This window comes from Malaclemys terrapin, chromosome 3 (genome assembly GCF_027887155.1).
Source record: "Malaclemys terrapin pileata isolate rMalTer1 chromosome 3, rMalTer1.hap1, whole genome shotgun sequence".
NCBI lineage: Eukaryota > Metazoa > Chordata > Testudines > Emydidae > Malaclemys > Malaclemys terrapin.
This window is the reverse complement of record NC_071507.1, coordinates 184,468,229-184,493,317: the sequence shown is the minus strand read 5'-3', so window position 1 is coordinate 184,493,317 and position 25,089 is coordinate 184,468,229. Positions and strand designations below refer to the sequence as shown.

The window sequence follows — 25,089 nt, the reverse complement described above, 5'->3', positions numbered from 1 at the left end:
CTTACTGAAATTAAGGTAAATTAGATCCACTGCGTTTCCTTTGTCTAAAAAATCTGTTACCTTCTCAAAGAAGGAGATCAGGTTGGTTTGGCATGATCTACCTTTTGTAAAAACATGTTGTAATTTGTCCCAATTACTGTTGACCTCAATGTCCTTAACTACTTTCTCCTTCAACATTTTTTCCAAGACCTTGCATACTACAGATGTCAAACTAACAGGCCTGTAGTTTCCCGGATCACTTTTTTCCCCTTTCTTAAAGATAGGAACTATGTTAGCAATTCTCCAGTCATATGGTAAAACCCCTGAGTTTACAGATGCATTAAAAATTCTTGCTAATGGGCTTGCAATTTCATGTGCCAGTTCCTTTAATATTCTTGGATGAAGATTATCTGGGCCCCCTGATTTAGTCCCATTAAGCTGTTTGAGTTTGGCTTCTACCTCGGATGTGGTAATATCTACCTCCATACCTCCATTCCCAGTTGTCATCCTACCATTATTCCTAACCTCCTCATTAAAGACTGAGGCAAAGTATTTGTTTAGATATTGGGCCATGCCTAGATTATCCTTAACCTCCACTCCATCCTCGGTGTTTAGCGGTCCCACTTCTTCTTTCTTTGTGCTGTTTGAGTCAGGTTGATTGTAAAGCAATGTCTTGCATGTAGGCTGCAGAAGGAACAATATGAAAATAAAGCTACCAGTGATGTTTCTATCATATCTTCTTCAGTTGTCCTCTACTACATTTGAGGAAACATCTTCCTTCTGGAATAATTTTTTAGAGTGCTGTCAACCATAATGATCTGTTCTTTGGCTTCAGATACACGTGTTACACAATTTCTTGAAGCATTCTGTTTTGATCCTTTTGTAAATTCCACAGCCTGTTGCAGTCCCCAGTTGTCCTTTGGAATAGACAGTAAAGAGTACTATTTTTAAATGTAACTTTAATAATTTGTGTAATACATACTCATGGCAACTAAGCATTGTTTAAAATTAAAATCATAAGTTGCACCGGCAACCACAGTCAGTTGCATTATATAATATGACTACTTCTGAGGGCAAAAACATAGGCAACCAAGTTAAGGAAATAAAATGTTTGGTTAGTCATCCAAAAACTAACCAAATATGTTGGGCAAGTTGTGATTTTATGTTGCACAAAAATGCGGGGGGCGGGGGGGAAGTATTTAAAAGATAAATGAGTGACCCGGAAGGAGCAGTTGGAGCCACTGTAGCTTGTTAAACATATCCCAAATACTTTGTGACACCATCAAAATATAATCATATTTTTGAAATATATTTTTTGTGTAAGTGCTAATTTAAAATAAAATGAGGATAAATGCCATCCTTATTGCTCTCTAGAGTAGTTGAGTCATAACGAGATAAATATTTTAAGAAAAAATGCTTTAAGAAGAAATGTTCTTCAAATGCAGTGTTGTCTGATGTAAGAACTCAAGTTACAGGTGGCCTTTATATATGCTTAAAACAATTATTTGTTTCTAGGAAACAAAAGTGCAGAGAAATGAGGATTGCATTCCCAAAGCTTTGGCTTTACCCTAAAAACTTTCTAACAAAATATATATCAGCATTTTGCCACTGGATTATCCCTTCTGCTTCTAAATTCAGCTCCTTCTTCCCAACTTTGAAAGTTGTTTAAAAAGAGTAAAGATTATTAAAAAAAAAATAAAAAATAAAAAATCTATATGGTGTATGAAGAATATTCTACCACATGGAAGCTAAATAATAAAAGCATGCTGTGCTCTACATGCCACAGAAAGGAGTATGCAGTGTAGATGTACCCTAAAACTATCTTTGATAAGTGAAGCATTTTGATAACTATTTGCATTTAATACTACATTATGACTGAATTACACCACCAACTATAAATTTTCATATTGTTGTGTAATTTGTATATATCACCACCTAAAGCCCTTCCATCTGTTTGTTGTCCTGTTTTGGCTACAAAAGTATCCGTGACTTTTGATACCATTACCATTTTATCACCATGTTCTCATTTTAATTTCTCATTCTACGTGACTCACTTTCAGTTTTTTTCATTAATTTTGTGCATTTGATTTGTCATTTTCATGATATTTCTGTAGACTTCGGGGGAAGTGGGGATAATTGAAAGCATCCAATTGAAGAACTTCATGTGCCATTCAATGTTGGGGCCCTTTCAGTTTGGATCCAATGTAAACTTTGTGGTTGGAAACAATGGAAGTAAGTATTAATTTTCTCATTTCTCTATCAGGAGCATTTTTGTGGACTTATCCAAAAACTAAACCAAATATGTTCCTAAATATTTAGAGCAAACGTTCATTAAAAAGTCTTTTTAACTACAGAAAAGGAAAACAATTATTTATACAAACTTCTGCTTTTTCATTAATGTTCGTCTCAATGCTAAACAAGATAGAGAGGTTTCTATATGTTGTGATTTTAATTTAGTTATACAATACAACATTGATTAATGATGACCTGTTATGTGGTGTTATCAAAACAACTTAAACTTAATTTTGATTAACGTTCTTTGTTGTATATGTATTTCTTAACTTTCAGCCCAAATGTAGTATTACATACTAATTTAAAATGTTACTGTCTTCTTCTTGTTTTTCTTTGTAAAGATGTCATGTTTTTTTGTTTAAAAAACAAGGGGAAGATTGAGCATTAACAAAATAGACACCTTCCCGTTTATATTTGTTCAGTAATACTTGCATCATTTGTAGGTGCAATAAATGTTGTCAAAGCACAAGAAAAAGACAGAATCCTCCTGTATCTGTCAGAGATTAGTTCATTCTGCCAAGGATTGGCCCTCATAACCTGTTTGGAGTTTTGTCATCCATTCTGGATCTGCTGCAAGGTTCTGTGTACTGTGATTATCTCTGCAGTTGCACTTCTTTCACCCAGGGTTAGGCTGCTTCTTATTTTCCTCACCTTTTCATAGAAAGCCTTACCTTTTCTGGTAATTTGTGGAAATGTCTTATCTTCTGTTGAAATGTCCAACATACGAATGTCTCTCCTCTCTGGGTTTGAACTGTCATTTGTCTCCCAGTTATCCTCTTCTAGTGTATAGTCTCTGATTCTTCTATATTGGTTAAATGTCTGTCCTAGCTTTGCACTCTATACTGGGGTGAGGTAGTCTGTTAGTGTGATAATTGTGTACCAGGGGTGGTTGTGTGAGTTTAGGTGCTGATCTAGTGTCATGAGGTTTCTTGGGGTTGTTTGCTCCATTGGTTGTGAGGTTAGTGGTGTTGCAGTAAGGAGCAATATATAGGTATGAATAGTATTGATTCATTGTCTTATGTTGAAGGGATTATTTGCTGCTTTCAGGTAAAACCTGAAGTGCAGTGTTCTTTTCTGTACTTTTATTAGGAGTGGGGATGGGACAGAGCTCTGCCCTGTTGTATTGTTGCTGGTATTTTCTTCTGCTTGTGTAGTGTACATAGTGATACAAACAAAGCTAACAGCATTGGAGAAGAAGGGTACATAATAAACCTCTACATGGCTAGGGTAATTAAATATACAATCATAATAATAACTGGGGCTGTCAAATGATTTAAAAAATTAATAGTGATTAATCACCCGATTTAAAAAAACCATGATTAATTGCAGTTTTAATTGCACTATGAATAGAATACCATTTATTTAAATATTTGTGGATGTTTTTTACATATTCAAATATACTGATTACAATTACAACACAATAGCAAGTACACAGTGTTCACTTTATATTATTTTTTATTACAAATATTTGCACTATAAAAAAGATAAACAAAAGAAATAGTATTTTTCAATTCACCTCATAGAAGTCTGTAGTGCAATGGTCTTTATCATGAAAGTGCAATTTACAAATCTAGATTTCTTTGTTACATTACTGCACTCAAAAACAAAACAAGTAAAACTTTAGAGCCTACAAGTCTATTCAGTCCTACTTCATGTTCAGCCAATCACTAAGACAAACAAGCTTGTTTACATTTATGGGAGATAATGCTGCCTGCCTCTTATTTACAAAGTTACCTGAAAGTGAGAACAGGGATTATTAGCATGGCACTGTTGTAGCCAGTGTTGCCAAGGTATTTATATTCTAGCTATGCTAAACATTTGTTTGTCCCTTCATGCTTCGACAACCATTCCAGAGGACATGCTTCCATTTCTTTAACTAAGCACTAGGCTTGGCAGAATGACTTTTTTTTTTAACAATATATAATTTGGATGGATAATATTATTTTTAAGCATTTTTAATTTTTATCTATTTAAAATTTTCACAGTGCACAAAACTGAGTTTTAATAATTTTTTTTAATTTTTATTGACTTAAATTTTCAGTTGAAGGATACTGCAGGATAAGACAATGGAGAGGAGATCAGACAGATGTTAAGACTCAAAAAAGTTAAAGCTGTATAACCATGAAAATATAAATTGTCAACATCATATGTCAAAATATACTAACTCTGTAACCTTAGATCAAATTCTAAGTTCTCAAGCAGCATTTTTCTTACTTTGCCCATCTGTAAATTTTGATTATTATCGATAGAACAGGCCTGCACAACATGCGGCTCATTGTGCGGCCTGCAGGCAAGTGGTGGGGGGAGCTGCTGGCTTCACCCCCTGCCGGGTGCAGAGCCGACCTGACAGCCCCGCCCACGCGTACCGCGCTCCGGCCGGTGAGAAGCGCGGCTGCCAGGTTTGCTCCCTGCCGGGGGGAGGAAAGGGGGCCAACCTCACCGCCCCGCGTGTGCGCACCGCGCTCCGGCCGGCGAGAAGCGCGGCTGCCGGGTTCGCCCCCTGCCGGGGGAAGGGGAAGGGAAAGGAGGAGGCTGACCTCACAGCCCCGCGCGTGCGCGCCGCACTCCAACCGGCTGGTCAGAAGCGCAGCTGCAAGGTTCGGCCCCTGCCTGGGGGGGGGGCCAACCTCACAGCCCCGCATGTGTGTGCCGCGCTCCAACTGTCCGGATGGTCAGAAGCGCGGCTGCCGGAGGCCCGCGCGCGCCGCGCTCTAACGTCCCGAACAGCCAGAAGCGCACACACGCGTGCATGTGTCTCTGTCTCCCGCCGCCTCCGCCTGGCGTACAGCGGGTGCGTCACTTCCGGGGCCTGCTGAGGTGGGAAGCGCTGGGCACGAGGCAGAGCCTGGGCTCGAGCCGCAGCTGGGGGGGGACTGGGCCGAGACACCCCCACCCCTGCGGCCCTGCCTGCAGCCAGCCAGCCAGCCCGCCCCATACCCCCCTGTCTCCAGCCAGCCCCGCACCCCTTGCCCTGCCTGCAGCCAGACCCTACCTCTAGTCAGCCCCTGCCCTGCTTCCAGCCAGCCCCATGTCCACTGGTGCCCTGCAGTTCCCAGGGCAGTAACCCTGCACACCTGCTTCAATGAGGGGGGCAGGGAGCAGCTGGGACCCACACATGTGCACACAACTAGGGTGACCAGACAGCAAGTGTGAATAACCAGAACAGGGGTGGGGGGTAATAGGAGCCTATATAAGAAAAAGACCCAAAAACTGGGACTGTCCCTATAAAATCGGGACATCTGGTCACCCTAGGACACCCCCAGGGAGTGGCGGGGACCCAGACATGTGAAATGGAGCTCATTAATAACCGATAAACAGCATATATAGCACAATGTACATAATATATAATTTTATTATTTATATAGTTATGGAAAGTAAATAATACATGGAAGAAATGAAAGGCTTTTTTTTACATGTTTTTTTTTCATCTAGTCATCCCTGCTGGGACCCCGCTGAAAATGTTCGAATTGGGCCCCGCACTTCCTAAAGCCCGTCCTGTGTGTGTGTGTGTGTGTGTGTGTGTGTGTGTGTGTTGCACCTGCCCTGCCCTGACTGCTGCCCCCTTCCCTGGTCCAGGGACCTTATCCCTCCCCGGCCTCTATCACACTGCCCCCCCCCCCCCCCCCCGGGCTCCCTGCGGCCCCTGTGTTTGTGTGTGAGACAGTCACATCCAATCCCTTCCCACTGCTCCCCTTCCCCTTCCCTGGCTTAGTTCATACCCCCAGAAAATCCCTTCAAACTGTCCCCCTTTTCCCCTCCCCTTATTTCATGGGGGGATGACGAACCGAGCGGGCGGTTGGTCAGGTAGTGGCGGTGAGGCTTTATACTTCGGAGGAGGTGAGCGGCGAGTCGGTGGCTGGAAGGTATTTTAATTTTTGGTACTGCTGTGTGCAGTAATATAGTGACCCCTGGGGTTAAAGAGGGGTGTAATGGTGGGGCCGAGCAGGGAGGGGGGTGGGTCCTATTTTACTACTGTGATCTGGTTACCCTATGCGCGCCGTTTCTTTCCCCCTCTACAGGCTTCCACACACTGTCAGTGCCTTGCTAGTGTGCCACGCGCCATGAGATATCTCTTCTCTTTGTGTGTGACTGTGTGTTTCCCTTGTGTGTGAATTTATTCAACAAAATCTTGAGCTTCATAATGGCTACCATGACTGAAAAGAAAAAGAGAAAAATAGAATCCAAGCACAGAGTTTTCAACACTGAATGGACAAATAAATACTTATGTACTGTTTCCAAAGACAAAATACTGTGCCTTGTGTGTTGAGAAATGTTAGCCGTTCCGAAAGAATACAACCTTCGGTGGCACTTTGAAACTAAACATCCCAATCTCGCCAAATTGAACCCAAATGAAAAAATAATTAAACCAGCCAGTTTAGTGAAAAACCTTAGTGGAGAACAGCAAATTTTCAAGAAAGTGAGCACTGAGAACGATACAGATACTAAAGTAAGCTTTCAAATTTCTAAGGAAATTGCTGCTGCTGGGAAATGCTTCACAGAAGGCAAGTTTTTAAAAAAGTGTATGTTGATTGCTGTATCTGAGTTATGCCCAGAAAAGAGGGGAATATTTGAGAATGTCAGGCCATCACGCATGACTGTACAGAGAAGAATAGCTGACATTTCTACTAATCTAAGTGATCAGTTAAAGCAGAGAGTCAGTGAATTCTGCTTTTACTCCCTAGCTATGGATGAAAGCACCGATTTAAAAGACACCGCCCAACTTTTTATTTTTATTAGAGGTATTGATAAAAATTTTGAAATTACTGAAGAACTTGTTGGCATGTACTCCATGATGGGTCACACAACTGGAAAAGAAATCTCCAGTGAAGTGATAAAGTGCATGAGTGATAAGTTGGGAATAGATTTCACAAACTTGGTGGCCATTTGTACTGATGGTGCTCCAGCTATGTATGGAAAAAATGTTGGAGCAGTTACACTTATTGAAGAATTTATCGGGAGAAAAATAACCAAACATCACTGCATTATACATCAGCAGGTTTTGTGTAGCAAAGTCTTAAAATTTGAGCATATAATGTCAGTGGTAGTTTCCATTGTAAATCTCATCCGTTCTAGAGGACTAAAACATAGGACATTTCGAGCCTTTCTTGAAAGGGAAGACGCCGAGTGCAGCGACTTAATCTACCATACGGAAGTGAGGTGGTTGAGTCGAGGAAGAGTGCTTCAGCGTTTCATTGCTTTGAAAGAGGAGATAGCAAAATTCCTAGAGAATGGGCCAATAAAATTCCCGGAGCTTGAAAATGAGTCCTGGAATCAAGATCTCTTTTTCTTTTGTGATATTACAGCACACCTGAATGATCTCAACATTCAACTTATATTTCAAATGTGTGCAGCAGTGAAAGCTTTCAAAATGAAATTGAAACTTTTCAGAAGTCAGCTGTCAAAAGGTGAAATGTGTCACTTTCCCACTTGTGCACAGCGTATCCCTCAGCACAAACACGCCAAGTTAGGAGAAAAATATGCAAAGCACATCAATCTTTTGATTGAAGAATTTGACAGAAGACTTACTTTGTCTAAAGATGATGACATCCAGTTGAAGCTGATTGAAGATCCCTTTTCTGTGGATCCAGAGGAAGTGCCACAAGATTTGCAGTTGGAGGTTATTGAACTTCAGTGTTCAGCAGTTTACCGAAATAAGCACAGAGAAAGCAGCCTGTGGGACTTCTATAAAAGTCTGGACGATGAAAAATACAAGAATCTTATTGAAGGTGCACTGAAAACGCTCAGCATTTTTGGAAGCACTTACATATGTGAACAAACATTTTCCATCATGAACATGAATAAAAACAAGCAACGTTCTTCTCTGACTGAAGACCATTTGGAAGACATTATGAAAATATCCACTTCAAATATGACCCCCGAATATGACAAGCTTGTTGCCGAAAAGAGATGTAATATCTCTCATTAAATTTGCAAGATAATTGTGAAAAGTACAAATGTTTTCTTTCAATGGAACAGGTGTTTTTCATTTTTCCATGATTCATAAAAAATTAAAATAATTAAAAAAAATGTTTGCTTTAATTGAAAAATTCTTAATAAAGTATCCCCCCCCCCCCAAAAACCCTTCCTTTTCGGCCCACAGCTGTTTCGGCGGGGTGGCGCTGGGGAAGGAGGTTTCCGCGGTGCGGGCGGTGCTGGGGTGGGGGATGTTTCGGGGGATATAGCAGGGTGGTTACCCCGCTCCTGTCCTGAAGGGCTTAAAACAGCCTTTGGGGAGGGCTGTGGCAGGGGAAAAGCTGAGCTGGTTGAGGAAGCCACTGCAGCTGGGCCATGCCACAATCAGGCCCCAGCTGGCCTGTATAAAAAGGCTGTGAGCCAGAGGCCCAGAGGAAGTCTCTCCCTGCTTGTAGAGAGAGAAGGGTCTGGCTGCTAGGGAGTTGAGCAGGGTACTGGGAGTGGAGCAGGGCTGGGGAAGGCTAGAGGAGCTGGGGAACTCCAGCCTGGAAAACCCCCAAGCTGCGGACCTAGCTAAGGGCCTAAGACCAGTACCAGGGCTGCAGAGGGGCAGCCCAGCTATAGAGGGAGGCAGCAGGTCCAAACCCAACCTTGCCTGTGATGAGTGGCTGATATACTGCAGTCTACCCCAGGGCGCGGGGGCTAGTTGGTGACTGGCAGTAGCCTTATACTGAGGTGAGGTGGGGATTAGAGGATTGGGGGTTCCCCAGAGAGAGGAGACCAAGAGCCAGCACTCCAAATCAAAGGGCACCGGGGTCCAGGAGGGACACAGAACCAGCAGCAGTGGGACACTGGCCTGCAGAGGTCGCTCCAACGGCTGGATGAGCTAATTCCCGAGAAGACCAGCAGGAGGCGCCGCCGGGGTGAGTCCTGCTTGCTTACACAGGGGCTGGGTGGCGCTGGGTGGGGATGGGGTTCGGTGGGGCTGGGTGGCGCTGGGGGGAGGGGGAGACGTGTTTCAGCACGGCCGGGCGGGGTTCGGTCCTCAGCTATTTTCTTTGGAGTAATATGGCCCTCGCCGCTTTACGAGTTGTGCAGGCCTGCGATAGAAGTATGTTTTCATCTTTTTTTGTGCATACAGTGAAATTGACATTTATCAACATTTACCTATAAAAATCTAATTCTTCCAAGCATACTTAGCCCATAATTACCATTCAAAATGTTCTCAGCAGATGAAATACATCCTAGAAAGCTCAAGGAGCTGACTGAGGAGATATCTAAGCCATTAGCGATTATCTTCGAAAAGTCATGGAAGACTGGAGAGATTGCAGAGGACTGGAAAAGGGCAAATACAGTGCACATCTATAAAAAGGGAAATAACAATACAGGTTATGGGGGGAAGCGGTAGATGTGGTATATCTTGATTTTAGTAAGGCTTTTGATACTGTCTCACATGACCTTCTCATAAACAAAGGAAATACAACCTAGATGGAGGTGGGTGCATAACTGGTTGGAAAACTGTTCCCAGAGAGTAGTTATCAATAGTTCACAGTCATGCTGGAAGGGCATAACAAGTGGGGTCCTGTAGGGATCAGTTCTGGTTCTGTTCAATATCTTCATCAGTGATTTAGAAAATGTCATAGAGAGTACACTTATAAAGTTTGCAGACGATACCAAGCTGGGAGGAGTTGCAAGTGCTTTGGAGGATAGGATTATAATGGAAAATGATCTGGACAAACTGGAGAAATGATCTGAAGTAAATAGGATGAAATTCAATAAGGACAAATGTAAAGTACTCCGCTTAGGAAGGAACAATCTGTTGCAACCTACAAAATGGGGAATGATGACCTAGGATGGAGTACTTTAGAAAGGGATCTTGGGGTCATAGTGGACCACAGGCTAAATATGAGTCAACAGTGTAACACTATTGCAAAAAAAAGCGAACATAATTTTGGGATATGATAGCAGGAGTGTTGTAAGCAAGATACAAGAAGTAATTCTTCTGCTCTACTCCGTGCCGATTAGGCCTCAACTGGAGTACTGTGTCCAGTTCTGGGCACCACATTTCAGGAAAGATGTGGACAAATCGGAGAAAGTCCAGAGAAGAGCAACAAAAATGATTAAAGGTCTGGAAAACATGACCTGTGAGGAAAGATTGAAAAAAAATTGGGTTTGTTTAGTTTGGAGAAGAGAAGACTCAGAGGGACATAAGTTTTCAAGCACCTAAAAGGTTGTTACAAGGAGGAGGGAGAAAAATTATTCTCCTTAACTTCAGAGGGCAGAACAAGAAGCAATGGTCTTAAATTGCAGCCATGGTGGTTTAGGTTGGAATTAGGAAAAAGCTTCCTAACTGTCAGGGTAATTAAGCACTGGACTAAATTGTCTAGGGAGGTTGTGGAATCTCCATAATTGGAGATTTTTAAGACCAGATTAGACAAACAATGGTCAGGGATGGTCTAGAATGATAATCCTTAGTCCTGCCATGAGTGCAGGAGACTGGACTAGATGACCTCTCAAGGTCCTTTCCAACTGGTAGACTCACTACTTTCAGAACAGATCCGAAATATAGAAAAGTTGAGAAAACTTTATCTGGTGCATGGTTTGTCTTAATTCTTGGTCTCTGAAAATTATTTTGTGATTAGAGGTAAAAAGTCAGTATAAACCGAACTCTTGCACATTCAAGCTCTGGAAAATAACTTGTTAAATGCATTGTTACTGTCTTGTAGGGGCTAAAATGCCTGATTTTTTTTGTTTTGGGTTTTTTCAAATCAGGTTTTTAGTAAGATTATCTGTCCTTTATTCACAATTTAAAGGATGGGTGTTAGGTAAAACGAATAAATGTAATTTTTTCTTGTGCATTTCACCTGCTTGGACAGTCAACAAATAGAAAAATAACTAGTCGCCTCGGCTTGCATTTCTAGTCACTTTTGCTCTGTGTGTGCTCTGTCATAGTGTAGCACTGCAATGTTAGGATTGCAGTCACTGCAGAAACTTACTATTTTCATACTTAAAATAGTGATCTTTGAATTCTTTTTGTTCTGTAAAACATTTTAGTATAGCTTTGGAAAAACAAAATGCACAAACACTACTACTTCTCAAATTTGGACATGAACTACTTGACCTATACTTGTTCATGTTAGGAGATAAAATTATAGATATTCTTTTCAACTCAGTTTGAATACATTGAACTTTAGAAAGCTTTTTGTGGAATAAAAACTGGAAAAGCGGTAATATTTTGCCAACATTGGAACAGTTGGTGTGTGCGCCTGTCATATCTTTTACAGTAGATATTCTTAAAGTCTATTTTCAGTTTTATTAGTTTGATTTAGATGTGTGCAGATTTGGCTAAAATTATATACACTGTAATTGAATTGTATAAATAGAAGACAGTACTGTTTTATAAAAAGATTTCTTGTTTGCTTTTTCAGGTGGGAAGAGTGCTGTATTAACTGCTCTTATTGTTGGTCTTGGGGGAAAAGCTACCACAACTAACAGAGGATCCTCTTTGAAAGTATTTGTGAAAGATGGAGAGACGTAAGCAAAACTCTGTATTGATGTATTTGAGGTGGGCTGTTACTTTGATGTTAAAATTAGTTTGGTCCATTTTGTTACAAAGTCCTTAGTTTTCCCTTTTGCTTTATTGGGCCTTTTATAGAGCGTCAGGATGAGAAACATTTTTAAAAATATAGAAATGTGTGGTTTTAAAATAGTAAAAATTAGTGGTTGGACTTCGGTGTGATATCTGAAACTACTAAATTTTTTTAATGAATTTGAAATTTAGTCACTGTCTTTAACTGCTATATAAATAGAAATTTCATTTCCTCTCAGTAGTCAATTCTAAAGTAACTTAAATATTTTAAAGAATGCCCATAAGTGTACTGAACTTTCTTTAAACTCTTTCCTTTACTTTGAGCAGCCTATTTATCCCCTTCTGCAGTGGCAACTTTATTTTTGTCTGGAATGGGTTGTCCAATACCCAGAGCTGATTGTTAATGTTCCTCTCAGCCCCCAAAGTAGAAAGTTGACTTATGTACTAATTCAGTTATCTATTATTTGATTTATTACTTTTTCACTGAGTTGGACAGACACAATGGAAGGCCTTTTGCTCTCAGAGCATATAAAATTGTTGCAGCACTGCCAGTCTGCATCCTACCCTTTCAGATAGATTTAAACTTTCTGTTAACATACTACTTAAAGCCTTTTTTAATGCTATGCTTATGTGGTTCTATAGCTGCGTGCTCATAAAAGTAAAGGTCTGGTATCATGGTTAGATCCAGACACATTGCTCAGACAGCTCTGGCCATGCAACTCAGTTTGGCCTGTAGAACTTTCTGCTTTGGAGCTCAAACTTTCCTGTGCAAACACAGTACCACGGTAGTTCTGTGTTGACCTACAATTAGGGTGAAACAGACCCAACTAACTTTCGATTGTGGCCTAAACAGGAATTGAAAATCTATTGGTGGAAAGTCTATTTCTTTATCTTGAATGATTCAAACTCAGATATTTTAAGTTACTATTTATTTTAGTTCTGCAGATGTTTCAATAACGTTAAGAAACCGAGGTAAAGATGCATTTAAACCAGAAGTATATGGCAGTTCTATTATTGTGACTCAACACATTAGCATGGATGGAAGTCGTAGTTATAAACTGAAAAGCAAAACAGGTTTGGCAATACTTCGTTTTATTTTCAATTTTAAAGCATTTGAAAAAAATATTTTCATTACCCTTTTGTATGTTTGTGAAGGATTAGGTATTTCCTGTGAGCCAATGAAAATTCAAAAGGTAATGACAGAGTTAGCTAGTTTTTCTATACTGGTTCTGAGATTGAGAGATGCTTGAACAATAAAATAAATAAAAAATGTAACTTCCATTATTTTAAAAAGTAAAACTTAATATCTTTCTAGTAACATATTTGCATTTCTGTATTCTGACTTTAACAGTACTGTGAAATTATTATCCATATTCTTACATTAATTAAGAAATACTAAGTAGTATGTGTCACATTCTGACTAGTGAGAGGTTGTGTCACCACCTGCCTCGCAACCTCGGGTGCCTCACAATATTTTGCTGCTGTATCTCCCAACCTGAGCCCCCTCACAAACAACCAGACAGCATGCAGGTCACATCCTGAGTGTCTGTATAGCTGCAGCCTGCCAGCAGTACTCTGGCTTCTACCAGCCTTGATTATCACTTCCAGGATGACCCCAACACACCCCCAGGCCCGAATTTTCCCAAAAACATGTGTTCTGCATTGTCTAGTCATCTCCTGGATAGTTCAGATATTAGAGGTTTATTGCCCTTGTAAGGGGTTAATATTCAACAGTATGCTTTTTAATTGGAGTTACCTAAACAGTTCAATTTAAACACAGCAGTGGATTAGTTTTGATTAAAGAATAAAACAAGTTTATTTAAGTACAAGGAGAGATTTTAAGACAGTACAAATATAAGGTGTTAGTCAGAAGTGATTACAAGGGAAATAAAGATAAAACACTTTCTAGTAACTAAAACTTAAAAAACTAGACTTGGTCCCAGATAAAATCCTTACCACCGGTTCTAAGCAGCATTGCTGACCAAATTCTCAGGTCTGAATCCCTCCTAAAGGCTGGTTCCTTTGTCATTTTAGGTGAAAGAGTAAGCAAGAAAGATAAGGAGAGGAAGAAAGAGAATCCGTTGGGGGGGAAGGGAAGAGGGTGTTTGCCCCTCACTTTTATAGTTCAGTCACCCTATGAAATTCATTTTCCTGAGCATTACCCCTAGATAAAGTTCCTTATCACTGTGAAGATGAAGATATGGGGCTTCATGATGAAAGAAGTTCCATATTGTTGTTTGTTAAAATGTACGTTGATCTGTTCCTGTCCCCGTATTGCCAAACAGCTTTGATGACACCTGGCTAGAGGCATCAACTTGTCCTTTTGTCTTTGAGAAACTGGTTTAGCCACTCCCTAGACTTGTCTGGTAAATGTATTTCAGTCATAATTTCAGTTTGTTAAAAACTTTACATAATGTTGTTATGTTATGTTAATAACTGTAAATAATGTTGCTGCATACTTTGACCAGTGAGCTATTAGTTTTCAAGTGATACCTCACAAGGTATATTTTGTACAAAGATTATTAGAATAGTGTGTAGAGTGTAAATACAGTGGTGCATTCAGTCACAATATAGCAAGCTATACATTTTTTGTACTTATCTATTATTTTGGATATAAACTGTGATTTGGGCTTTTTTCTTTTCTTTTTTTTTTTTTAATACCTTCAGGGACATTAATTTCTTCTAAGAAAGAAGAACTTACTGCAATACTGGATCACTTTAATATACAGGTAATTGCTGAAATATTTGTTAGAGTTCTACATTACTTGTAGAGGCAAACTGAACATATTTGATAAAGCATGCTCCATTTTGATAAACGAGGGCACTAGTTCTTTCATACTAGCACAGTGCTACATCAGTTCACATTCAAAAGGTTATCTTCACAGGCAGTGGCTAGAAACTCAGGTTTGAAAAGGAAAAACGGAATTTGCATTCTGCAGGGTATGAATTTGCTATAGAGGTTGGATAAACAAAATAAGCAAACCAGATGGGACCTAACGTTTGGGATTCAGTCATGCTGTTCTGGGAATTCCCAGCTTATGTATTGATGCCTGTTATTTCATCCATACAGTAGAACCTCAGAGTTATGAACACCAGAGGTATGAACTGATCAGTCAACCACACACCTCATTTAGAACCAGAAGTACGCAATCAGGCAGTAAGAGAGACCAAAAAATAAGCAAATACAGTATAGTACTGTTAAATGTAAACTACTAAAAAAAAATAAAGGGAAAGCAGCATTTTTCTTCTGCATAGTAAAGTTTCAAAGCTGTATTAAGTCAATGTTCAGTTGTAAACTTTTGAAAGAATAACCATAAAGTTTTGTTCAGAGTTATGAACAACCTCCATTCCCGAGGTGTTCATAACTCGGAAGTTCTACTGTAATTGGAGATCATTATAGTATCTTATTTTACTCACTTTCTGCAGAGGGTCTGTAGATCAGCCTGTTCTAGCAGAGACCTATTTGGTTAGTTTTCTTCCTGTTAAGTGATTCAGGGAAGAATAATATGTACTACTTATGCACAACACTATAAAATGTTTTACAGCAACACATATTCAACATGTGCAAAGAAAATCTTTAGTATGTTACAACTTAATGCAAATATTGTACTGATTTTATCGGAATTTCCATGCCAAGTATAATTTTTTGGGATGTGCTGAATGGTTTGTGGAACTGAAGATGGAGTCTTATCTTTATTTCACTCATATAGAATTGATTCCAGATCAATCATGGAGAAAATCATGACACTCTACAGCTGTTCAATGGTCTGTTTAACCATACCTCCTCCAACTCCCCTCCCCGCATACATTTTTACCTTCATTTCACTTCTTAGTAGCCAGTGTTTACGTCGGCCTGGTCTACACTATGGGATTAGGTCGAATGTAGCCGCATTAGGTCGATTTAAAAATGACTGCGTCCACACATCCAACCCCATTCTGTTGACCTAAAGGGCTCTTAAAATTGACTTCTGTACTGTTCTGTTGACCTAAAGGGCTCTTAAAATCGACTTCTGTCCTCCTCCCCAGTGAGGGAAGTAGCGCTAAAATCAATCTTGCTGGGTCAAATTTGGGGTAGTGCAGATGCAAATCGACGGTATTGGCCTCCGGGAGCTATCCCAGAGTGCTCCATTGTGACCGCTCTGATCAGCACTTTGAACTCCGATGCACTAGCCAGGTACACAGGAAAATCCCTGGGAACTTTTGAATTTCATTTCCTGTTTGGTCAGCGTGGCGGCAGCACTGGTAGCCCCCCCAGAATCACAAATGAGCTCCAGCATGGACTAAAAGGGAGACACTGGATACCTTGTCCGTTATCTCATTTTTTTTAATTAAGAAAGAATGCATGGTTTCAAAACAATAGTTACTTTATTTTGAACGGGGGAGGATGGTTGGCTTACAGGGAATTAAAATCAACAGAGGGGGTGGGTTTGCATCAAGGAGAAATGCACACAACTGTCACACCGAAGCCTGACCAGTCATGAAACTGGTTTTCAAAGCCTCTCTGATGCGCAGCATGCCTTGCTGTACTCTTCTAATCGCCCTGGTGTCTGGCTGCTCAAAATCAGATGCCAGGCGATTTGCCTCAAACTCCCACCCCGCCATAAACGTCTCCCCCTTACTCTCACAGATATTATGGAGCACACAGCAAGCATCAGTAACGATGGGAATGTTGTTTGCGCTGAGGTCTGACCTACTCAGCAAACAGCGCCAGCGAGCTTTTAAACATCCAAAGGCACATTCTACCACCATTCTGCCCTTGCTCAGCCTATAGTTGAAATGCTCCTTATTACTGTCCAGGCTGCCTGTGTAAGGCTTCATGAGCCGTGGGAGCAAGGGGTAGGGTGGGTCCCCAAGGATAACTATTAGCATTTCAACATCCCCAATGGTAATTTTCTGGATCTGGGTAGTAAGTCCCTTCTTGCAGCTGCTCAAACAGCCTGGAGTTCCTAAATATGCGAGCGTCGTGCACCTTTCCTGGCCATCCCACGTTAATGTCGGTGAAACATCCCTTGTGATTCACCAGTGCTTGCAGCACCATTGAGAAGTATCCCTTGCTGTATGTATGTATTGGTTGGTAAGGTAGTTCGGTGCCAAGATGGGGATATGCGTTCCGTCTATCGCCCCACCACAGTTAGGAAACCCCATTGCAGCAAAGCCATCCAGTACGACCTGCACGTTTCCCAGAGGCACTACCCTTGATAACAGAATGTCAATGATTGCTTTTGGCTACTTGGATCACAGTAACCCCTACAGTAGACTTGCCCAGTCCAAATTGATTCCTGTCTGACTGGTAGCAGTCAGGCGTTGCAAGCTTCCACTGGGCTATTGCCACTCACTTCTCAACTGTCAGGGAAGCTCTCACCTTGGTGTTCCTGCACTTCAGGGTGGGGGAAAGCAGCTCACAGAGTTCCAGAAAAGTGGACTTACGCATGCGAAAGTTTCGTAGCCACTGTGAATAATCCCATACCTGCAACACTATGCGGTCCCACCAGTCTTTGCTTGTTTTCCTGGCCCAGAATCGGCGTTCCACTGTATCAACCAGCCCCAGTACCGCCATGATGTCCCAATTGCCACAGCCCGTGCTTTCAGGAATGTCTGTGTCCATGTCCTCATCAAAATCCTCCTCATGCTGGCGTTTCTTAGTCCGGTTCTGCATATACTCCAGGATAATGTGGTGTTTACAATGCTCACAACAGCAGCAGTGATGGTGAGCTGAGCGGGCTCCATGCTTGCCGTGGTATGGTGTCTGCACGGATAACCCAGGAAAAAAGGCGCGAAATGATTGTCTGCTGTTGCTTTCATGGAGGGAGGGGCGACTGACAACATGTACCCAAAACCACCCGCAACAATCTTTTTGCCCCATCAGGCATTGGGAGCTTAACCCAGAATTCCAATGGGCGGCGGAGACTGCGGGAACTGTGGGATAACTACCCACAGTGCACCGTTCTGTCAGTCGATGCTAGACATGGTAGTGAGAACACACTCCGCCGACTTAATGTGCTTAGTGTGGATATAATGCAATTGACTGTATAAAATCGATTTCTAAAAATTGACTTCTATAAAATCGACCTAATTTTGTAGTGTAGACATACCCGTCATAAACACTACTCCCACGGTGTACCTCTCTTTTGCCTTAGTGTGTGCCTTGGAAGACTCAGCAGTCAGTTTAATGAACAAGAAGACTGGACTAATGTCTCTCCTTTAGATGTGGCTCCACCAGGTCATGACTTAGTCAATTTGACAGAGGAATGTAGAAAAAGTGAAGATCTCATTTCCCATTTCTGTCAATGTGCTTTCATTAATATTAACTCAGTTTAAAATATTTCTGTTATTTATAAATGTGTTGTTTTACAGGTAGATAATCCTGTGTCTGTTTTAACCCAAGAGATGAGCAAGCACTTCTTACAGTCTAAAAATGAAGGTGACAAATACAAGGTAAGCTCAGCAGGATCAATGGCATTTAAATAAAATATTGTAAAATACAGTTCCTGTTCAGTCATTTTTAATTTTTAAAACTTCTTTGAGGTTGTTGCATGCAATCCAATGAAAGCAGAGTTATATTCAGAAAAAATATGATTTAAGTGGGAATATATTTGTTTCAAATTTGTGTAAAGGATTTACCAATGGCATTGAAAAATAATTTTGGGGAAAAAAAGTTAATTGAATTTGACAGCCTTCAAAGCAAGTTGGAAAGCTTACTTTTACTCCCTGGCCTGTGAGGAGATGGCTGTTGGTAGGTCTGGGTAATGGTGGTGTGGGACTATGGGGATTGTATAGGGCGGTTAAGTACTTATTGTAGTTCCGTTATTTATGTTATGTTATTGCTGGGTTATTTGATTTTATGTGATCTGCAGGGTCTGATGCATTGGCTTAATGTTTTATAAGACTGTTTAGGGTGCTCAGACTATTGGATGGGTGCACGTTTTATAACAGTTTGTTAAAATCCACTTAATTCACTTTACACAGTTTTACCAAAGCTGACGTTTCAATCTCTCTCTTCTTTGGTTTTAGTTCTTTATGAAAGCAACCCAGCTGGAGCAGATGAAAGCTGATTATTCATACATTATGGAAACTAAGTCAAGAACTCATAAACAGATAGAACAAGGAGTAGAGGTATGTAAAGGTTACAGTGGTTAATTACTACACTAATGGACACTGAAATAATATAAGAAATACAGATATTACCCATTATAAAATACAGTTGCACCATAAATTAACTATCAACTTGTAATATAGTTTAGCTGGGTTGCTTAAATTGATTAATCTGAGTCAGTTTAAACTTTTAAAAAATTTTCCTTCTACAATTCCATACTAAACCAACAATCCTTTATGCTCATTAACATCTGAATCTTTTTACTTTTTTTAGCTTCTTCAAGACCTTAAGCAGCACTATGTCGAGAAAGAGGAGCGCTACAAAAGTATTGCTTTCGTGAGTGAAATGCAAACCAACCTAGAGGCTTTGAAACACCAAATGGCCTGGGCAGTGGTAACTTTCTTGTTAGAATATCTTTTTCTTCAACTCAAGTTCACTTAATTTATCTTCAGATTACCTTGACTGGTGTGTTGTATACTTCAGTCTTTCTTTTAAACATTTCAGGTGAATGAAACTGAAAAAGAAATGAAACCAATCAAAGATAGTATTGATATTGAGGAAGGACGTACTGAAAAGTATGACCAGAAGCTAAAGGAATGGCAGGTAGGGTTGTCTTAAACAACATGTTAATTCTGAATTTAGTCTGGAAGCATAATGTAGTAAAATCTCATAATAAGCAAAGCTGATAATCAATACCACTGAACTTTGTTTTTTGCTGAAGATGGCAAATCAACTTGAAGCACTCCTTCCGTTTATAGTCATTTGTAACATTCAAAGAGCTAATCAGGTTTCATATTCTTAGTACTGTGTTATAAGCTAATGCTATCAGTCAAGGGCCACAATTCAACTTTGTGAGGGCAACATATTTGACATGCATATGTTAAATTATAATTTAAAAAGTTGATTTTTAAACATTTTCTTGAATATATATCTACATAATTGTTCTAGGTTTGTTGTGTTTGGTACCATTATGTTTGTGGGAGAAAGGGCTTTTTAATGCCACTCCTCTCAATCCATTTCTGATGACTTTTTAATCAAAATTTCCACAGACAGGATACTTGAAGTTGGAAGGTGGTTGGGTGGACAGCGAGTCTCCCCTGCCATGTCACAAAGGATGACATCATTGAAATTCTGATTCTGTAGATTTTTTTAATAGTTAAAAGACTCCTTCCTTACTTTATCATTAACTTGCCCTTGGAATTGCTCCCAAACTTTTTATCTTCTTTGTTCTAGTGAGGCAGTGAAATTAGTTTAATTAAATTTATAATTCTCCACTGTTAAGTAGATTATCAGAGCTATCTACTCAGTTTCTTCCAGTTATAGCCTAAACACCATATCTAAATAGCAGTCTTTATTTATGCACTATTGATTAGCAGTCTGAACCTTCATGGTCATATTAGTGCTCATTCACCACCCCACTTCACTGGGGACCAATTCTAGGATGGGAAGATAGTTTGTTCGCTGTACTTGTTGAGTCCTAGGTTTTTTGTTTTGTTGATTCACTCAATGACTGTCTATGTGATGTGATGTGGAATCACTGACTGAGAACCAAACTGAGATGATCAATTTTGCATAGGCCAGTGAGTAGTATTTGAATGATGGTTACTTTTAATTCTGTTCTATATAGACTCTTATACAATGCTTATCACAATAGTATGAGTGCCTTTCAATCGTGTATTAAGCAATGTGATTAACATTTGTCGTGTGTGTTGCGTCAAGTCATCATTGGCCAGTTGAGAGCTGGAGACCACTGGTGAAAGGCACAAGTATTCCGCAAAGAAAGACTAAATTGACTTTTCATGGCACTGGAACTTTCAGATGTGTTAAGAGAGGGACCTGATGAATCAGATATTCAGGTGATATGCATAGGAAATCAGTTCCTCACTGGGTATATTAAAAATTGCTGTTCTGTGTGTTGTTTTGAGTCATTAAAATCTCTCAACGTTTTTTTTTAAACTTAGCAAAGCATTTGTTCATCTCTGAAAATTGCATATGAGCCAAATATACATTTTTAAAATGAAGCTGATTTTAGTTACTTTTTTCAGCTGGAGTATTAGCTTAATCTCACTTCTGTCTGAAATATTTTACATACGGTTATCACAGTAATTGAAATGGTTTATTTTGTGCCTTTGTCAGCACTTTGTGTTTGATCAGTTTCATGGATTTTCCTCTGTAGGGGTCCTCTGTGCCTCAGGGAATGAGAACATATCCTAAAATAAAAATAATGTAAAAAAAATTGTAAAACCACAAGAACAAAGGAAACAGAGGTAGATGTATTTGGAAACTACTTTTAATAAGGCAACCAACCACCTGGAGCACCCTCTTGCAGTAGGCTGTGGCACAATCCATGCATCCATCTCAGTTTCTCCTCTGTCTAGCCATATAAAAAATGCTCTCATTGTCTAATTCAGATTCTCACCTCTGGGCATAATTTATTCATGTACACATACGATCGTAAAACCGTTCTCCCAGTTCCCATAGTAAAACAGAAAGATACATTGATTTTCCATTCTCTCTAGAGATATCACTTTTACGGTCATCCACCCGTGAGTCTACAAGCAGTTCCTTTCTGCCCTTGTTCCAGATCCCTACTCTCCATGCCATCCATCTGAGAGAATGACCAGTCTCATGACTCTTCTGCCCAAAACACAGTCCAACAACTCAGCCCTTTTCAATCTCTTGCCACTGGCTCTCCAGCTCAGGAAGGTCAACAGGCTAGTCCTTTTTCTGACTGATCCTTAGGCAGCTCTCACCTGCACCTCTCCTTGCTCTTTCAGTTTGTGTTCTCAGGCAGCCCTCCTCTGCATGCTGCTTTGATTTTTTTCCAGGCAGCTATCACATGCTTTTTCCTATTTTTTTTTTTTTTTTTTTTTTTTTTTTTTATGGCCCAGGTGTCGTCTTTTAACTCCATTTTTTTTTCTTTTGACATGTATAAATGTATAATTTTTTTTGTTAAGGACTGACACAGCAATTACAATGACAGCAACAGAACCATTAGCTTAATACTGAAAGCTTTCCTCCATAAACTTGGCTTGTAACTTAAACCGCGTTAAATATGGAAATATTTTAAACAGTGTCTTAAGGTACATTCTAAAACACAGCAAACCTTAAATATATCAATTATAAACTCAGTATGCTGGGAGGCAGCTAATCAGGCACAGGTGCTCTGGACCCTGCTCCTCCTTAAAGGAGTTAGTCACACTGTGACACTACTTGTGACTCTTTTTTCAAAGTTTCTGGTTTATAGTGTTAAAATGTGCAGAGCCAAATATCCTTTTACTTTTCCCACAAGCCACACATTTGATAACTCAAATGTAGTAAATTTTGCCAGACAACAAAACAAACTCTTGGCATTAAATTTTTCAACTCAAAGGATAACTACTGGGTAACTTTTTATACGCTCCTTAAACCATGGACCTACTTACTCATATCTTCTAATGTCACTGTGGAATATATTTTGGGGAAAAAATCACTTCAAATAGCTGGCTTCAGGTTTGTCTCAGAAAGCTTTTCCTGGTTTAAAGAGTTGTGGAAATAAAATATTTTGTTTCATTACGTGAGCTCATGTATTCTCTATATTTTGTTGTAAGGTCAAAGTAAACGAAGCAGAAGAAAAGTACAAGGCCATCCAACATAAGTTAGAGAAGATCAGTGAAGAAGCACAAGCATTACAGCCTCAGTGTGTGTGTTTGAAAGCTGATGTACAAGCAAAAAGAAAAGCATACAACGAGGCTGAGGTTGGTGGAAAAACACATTTTCTAATTCTATAATGCTAATGGTGGTGTTCTGAAACACATGCTGTAGTTTAGATTACTTTGTGGAAGTTCTATGGCCTGTGTATAGAGGAGGTCAGACTTGATGACCACATTGGTCCCTTCTGTTCTTTATGAAAAAGGCCCCGGTTGTGTGTTGAGCTCTACTCAGGTGGACTCCTGCATCTATGTGGAGGCCCACTGAAATCACAGGGACTTAAGGCAAGTGCAGTGTGAGACCGTACAGGGAGTGAGGGAGCTGCCTGCAGGAGACTTGAAGCCTGGAGCAGGCTTGCTAAATGAGCTAACCAGTTACACCTTGCATGGGGAGGGAACCACAAACAGCTGATTTCTAATAAGAGAGCTGAAGCAGTTGTTTGAGGGAGGTGATTCTAGGATGTCAGCTCTGAGCAGGACAGCTGCAAGCCAAACCACAGGTTGGTGACTCCTAAAAAGTCATTTAAAAAAAAAAAAAAAAGGGTACTAGAGGAAAGAACCCTTTCTCTCACCAGTCTCTGAGGCAAGAGCCATGCCTTGGGACAGATTTTTGGGACTCTGTGTTTTACTTTTGAGTTATTTTTGGAATAAACCCACACCCCTGTAAGAGTGGTGAATGGACAAGCAAATGTCTGGAGTCTCTGTAAAAAGGCCTAGAAGAGGCAGAATAAAGGGCAAAGTAGAGGCACCCCCACCACAAGAGGATGCACAGGGCCAAACAGCTCATCCATATGGAGGCTTCCACTTGAATGGAGCCAGTTGTGTGATCAGGACCATAGGGTGCACATCCTTTATAATAGTACTAAAGATCGGATGGCTATTGGGGCCACATTAACGTAATTAGAAAAGGAACTGATAAAATGATTAGCATGACATTCAAGTTCTAATCTTCTGCTGCGGTATTGCAAAATGGTAAATCAAATGACATAAGTGTTTATCTTCAGAAAAATAGTAGATGTGTTTGATGTATTCTTTGTGAAGACCAAGTAAGCCAGTACAAATAAGAATTAACGTATTATATATGTCTAATTTTCTTGGTAGGCACATTATAATCGTTCTAGAACAGAATTAAAACGACTAGAAAAAGATGATGAACAGCTACGGAAACGAATTGAAGAACTGAAAAACAGGTAAATGCCCCACAGTGTTTGTACTACACGTTTGTGGAATGTAGAGAATGAGCTCTTCAGAATTGGATGATCCAATATCTTTATTTAAAAAAAACTCTAGCTTCCAACAGAATTTAAGATTTTCACTACTCTCTAATTTTGCTTAAAGTGCAAAATATAAAAATGTTGAAAATTCTGTCCTGGGATTGATTTACACACACAGATTGGCTTGTTTTTCTAATCACTATTAATAGCCAGTTCAATTGAAAATAGTATGGTATGTGAGAAAAGAAGTATAGTTCTGAGAAGTGACATCTTTAGATACACGCTTTTTGGTCCAATGTAACTTTTGACGGGTGAAGTTGGAAACAAAATAGAAAACTCTGGCTTTTTGATAGAGCAAGCCTTCCAGGTATGTTTCACTATATGCAAGGCTGATTTGGCATTTTTACTATAAACTAATATCCGAGATTTCAGTGTCTCCGTTACAAAAACCTTTAGTGAACTGAAGCTTGGAGTTCAAGTTGTTACTCTCTCTAGATGTTACATTTTTGAGTTTACTTCTCTTAAAAAAAAAAAAATTGAGGCTCTCCTATTTTGAGTATTCATTTAAATATCTAGAACCAGATAACATGGCTTCAAACACAATTTAATTTCAGAGGACACAGGCTAAACCACCGTTTTTCAAATGCAGCCCCTGTGGCCGCATGCGGCCACCAGGGGCTTTTCTTGCAGGCCCACCCTTCTGGGAACTGCTTGCGGGGGGAGGGGTAAAGCAGCGGTCCCTCCTCCCCAGGAGCCGCCAGCAGTGGTTGGGCCCTGCCCACCTCTGGAGAGAGACAAGCTGGAGGAGTAGGCAGTCAGTGAGTTCCCCACATTGCCGGAGGTGGTGGGGTTGGGCTTCAGCCCTCGGGAGGTGGGCGGCAGGCAGCAGTCACAGGACTTCAGGCCCCTGTCCCCAGGGTGTAAGGCTTTGGGCTCCATTCCCTGGCTGCGCGGTGGCGGGCTCTGGCCCCAAGCTCACCCGCCCCATCACCTCTGGCACTCGCTGTCTCTGTAGCCACCTCCCTATCCAGAGGTTCTTTCTGGGCTTTGTTCCCGGGCTTGCAGGGGTTGAGTAAGTCTGCTATGAAAAATATTAACAAACATACAAATATCACTTTTCACAGTATACTTATAGCTAGCAAGTCTTAAAAACAAACAAACAAACCCCAAAACAAAACACCCCCCCCCCCCCAAAGAAACAACAAGAAAAAAGGCAAGAATGTTCAAAGCACCTTATTTGTGTTTCTATTCTGTGTAGGTCCAGTAAAGAATAGAGACAACTGTACATTATTTTTTATTATTGAGTCTGCAAAAAACAAA

At 40.3% G+C, this 25,089-nt stretch overlaps 1 protein-coding gene across 2 annotated transcripts in view; it reads left to right on the top strand.

The window, feature by feature from the left end:
• Positions 1–25,089, top strand: part of SMC6 (structural maintenance of chromosomes 6) — an 82,151-nt gene that overhangs the window by 7,636 nt on the left and 49,426 nt on the right. For both annotated transcript variants that reach the window (XM_054024132.1, XM_054024133.1), the window contains exons 3-12: positions 2,094–2,211; positions 11,613–11,718; positions 12,711–12,847; positions 14,441–14,502; positions 18,128–18,208; positions 18,785–18,886; positions 19,140–19,259; positions 19,371–19,469; positions 22,457–22,603; positions 23,657–23,745. In XM_054024132.1, coding sequence (XP_053880107.1) covers positions 2,094–2,211; positions 11,613–11,718; positions 12,711–12,847; positions 14,441–14,502; positions 18,128–18,208; positions 18,785–18,886; positions 19,140–19,259; positions 19,371–19,469; positions 22,457–22,603; positions 23,657–23,745 — 1,061 coding nt within the window. The remainder of the gene's footprint in view (positions 1–2,093; positions 2,212–11,612; positions 11,719–12,710; positions 12,848–14,440; positions 14,503–18,127; positions 18,209–18,784; positions 18,887–19,139; positions 19,260–19,370; positions 19,470–22,456; positions 22,604–23,656; positions 23,746–25,089) is intronic.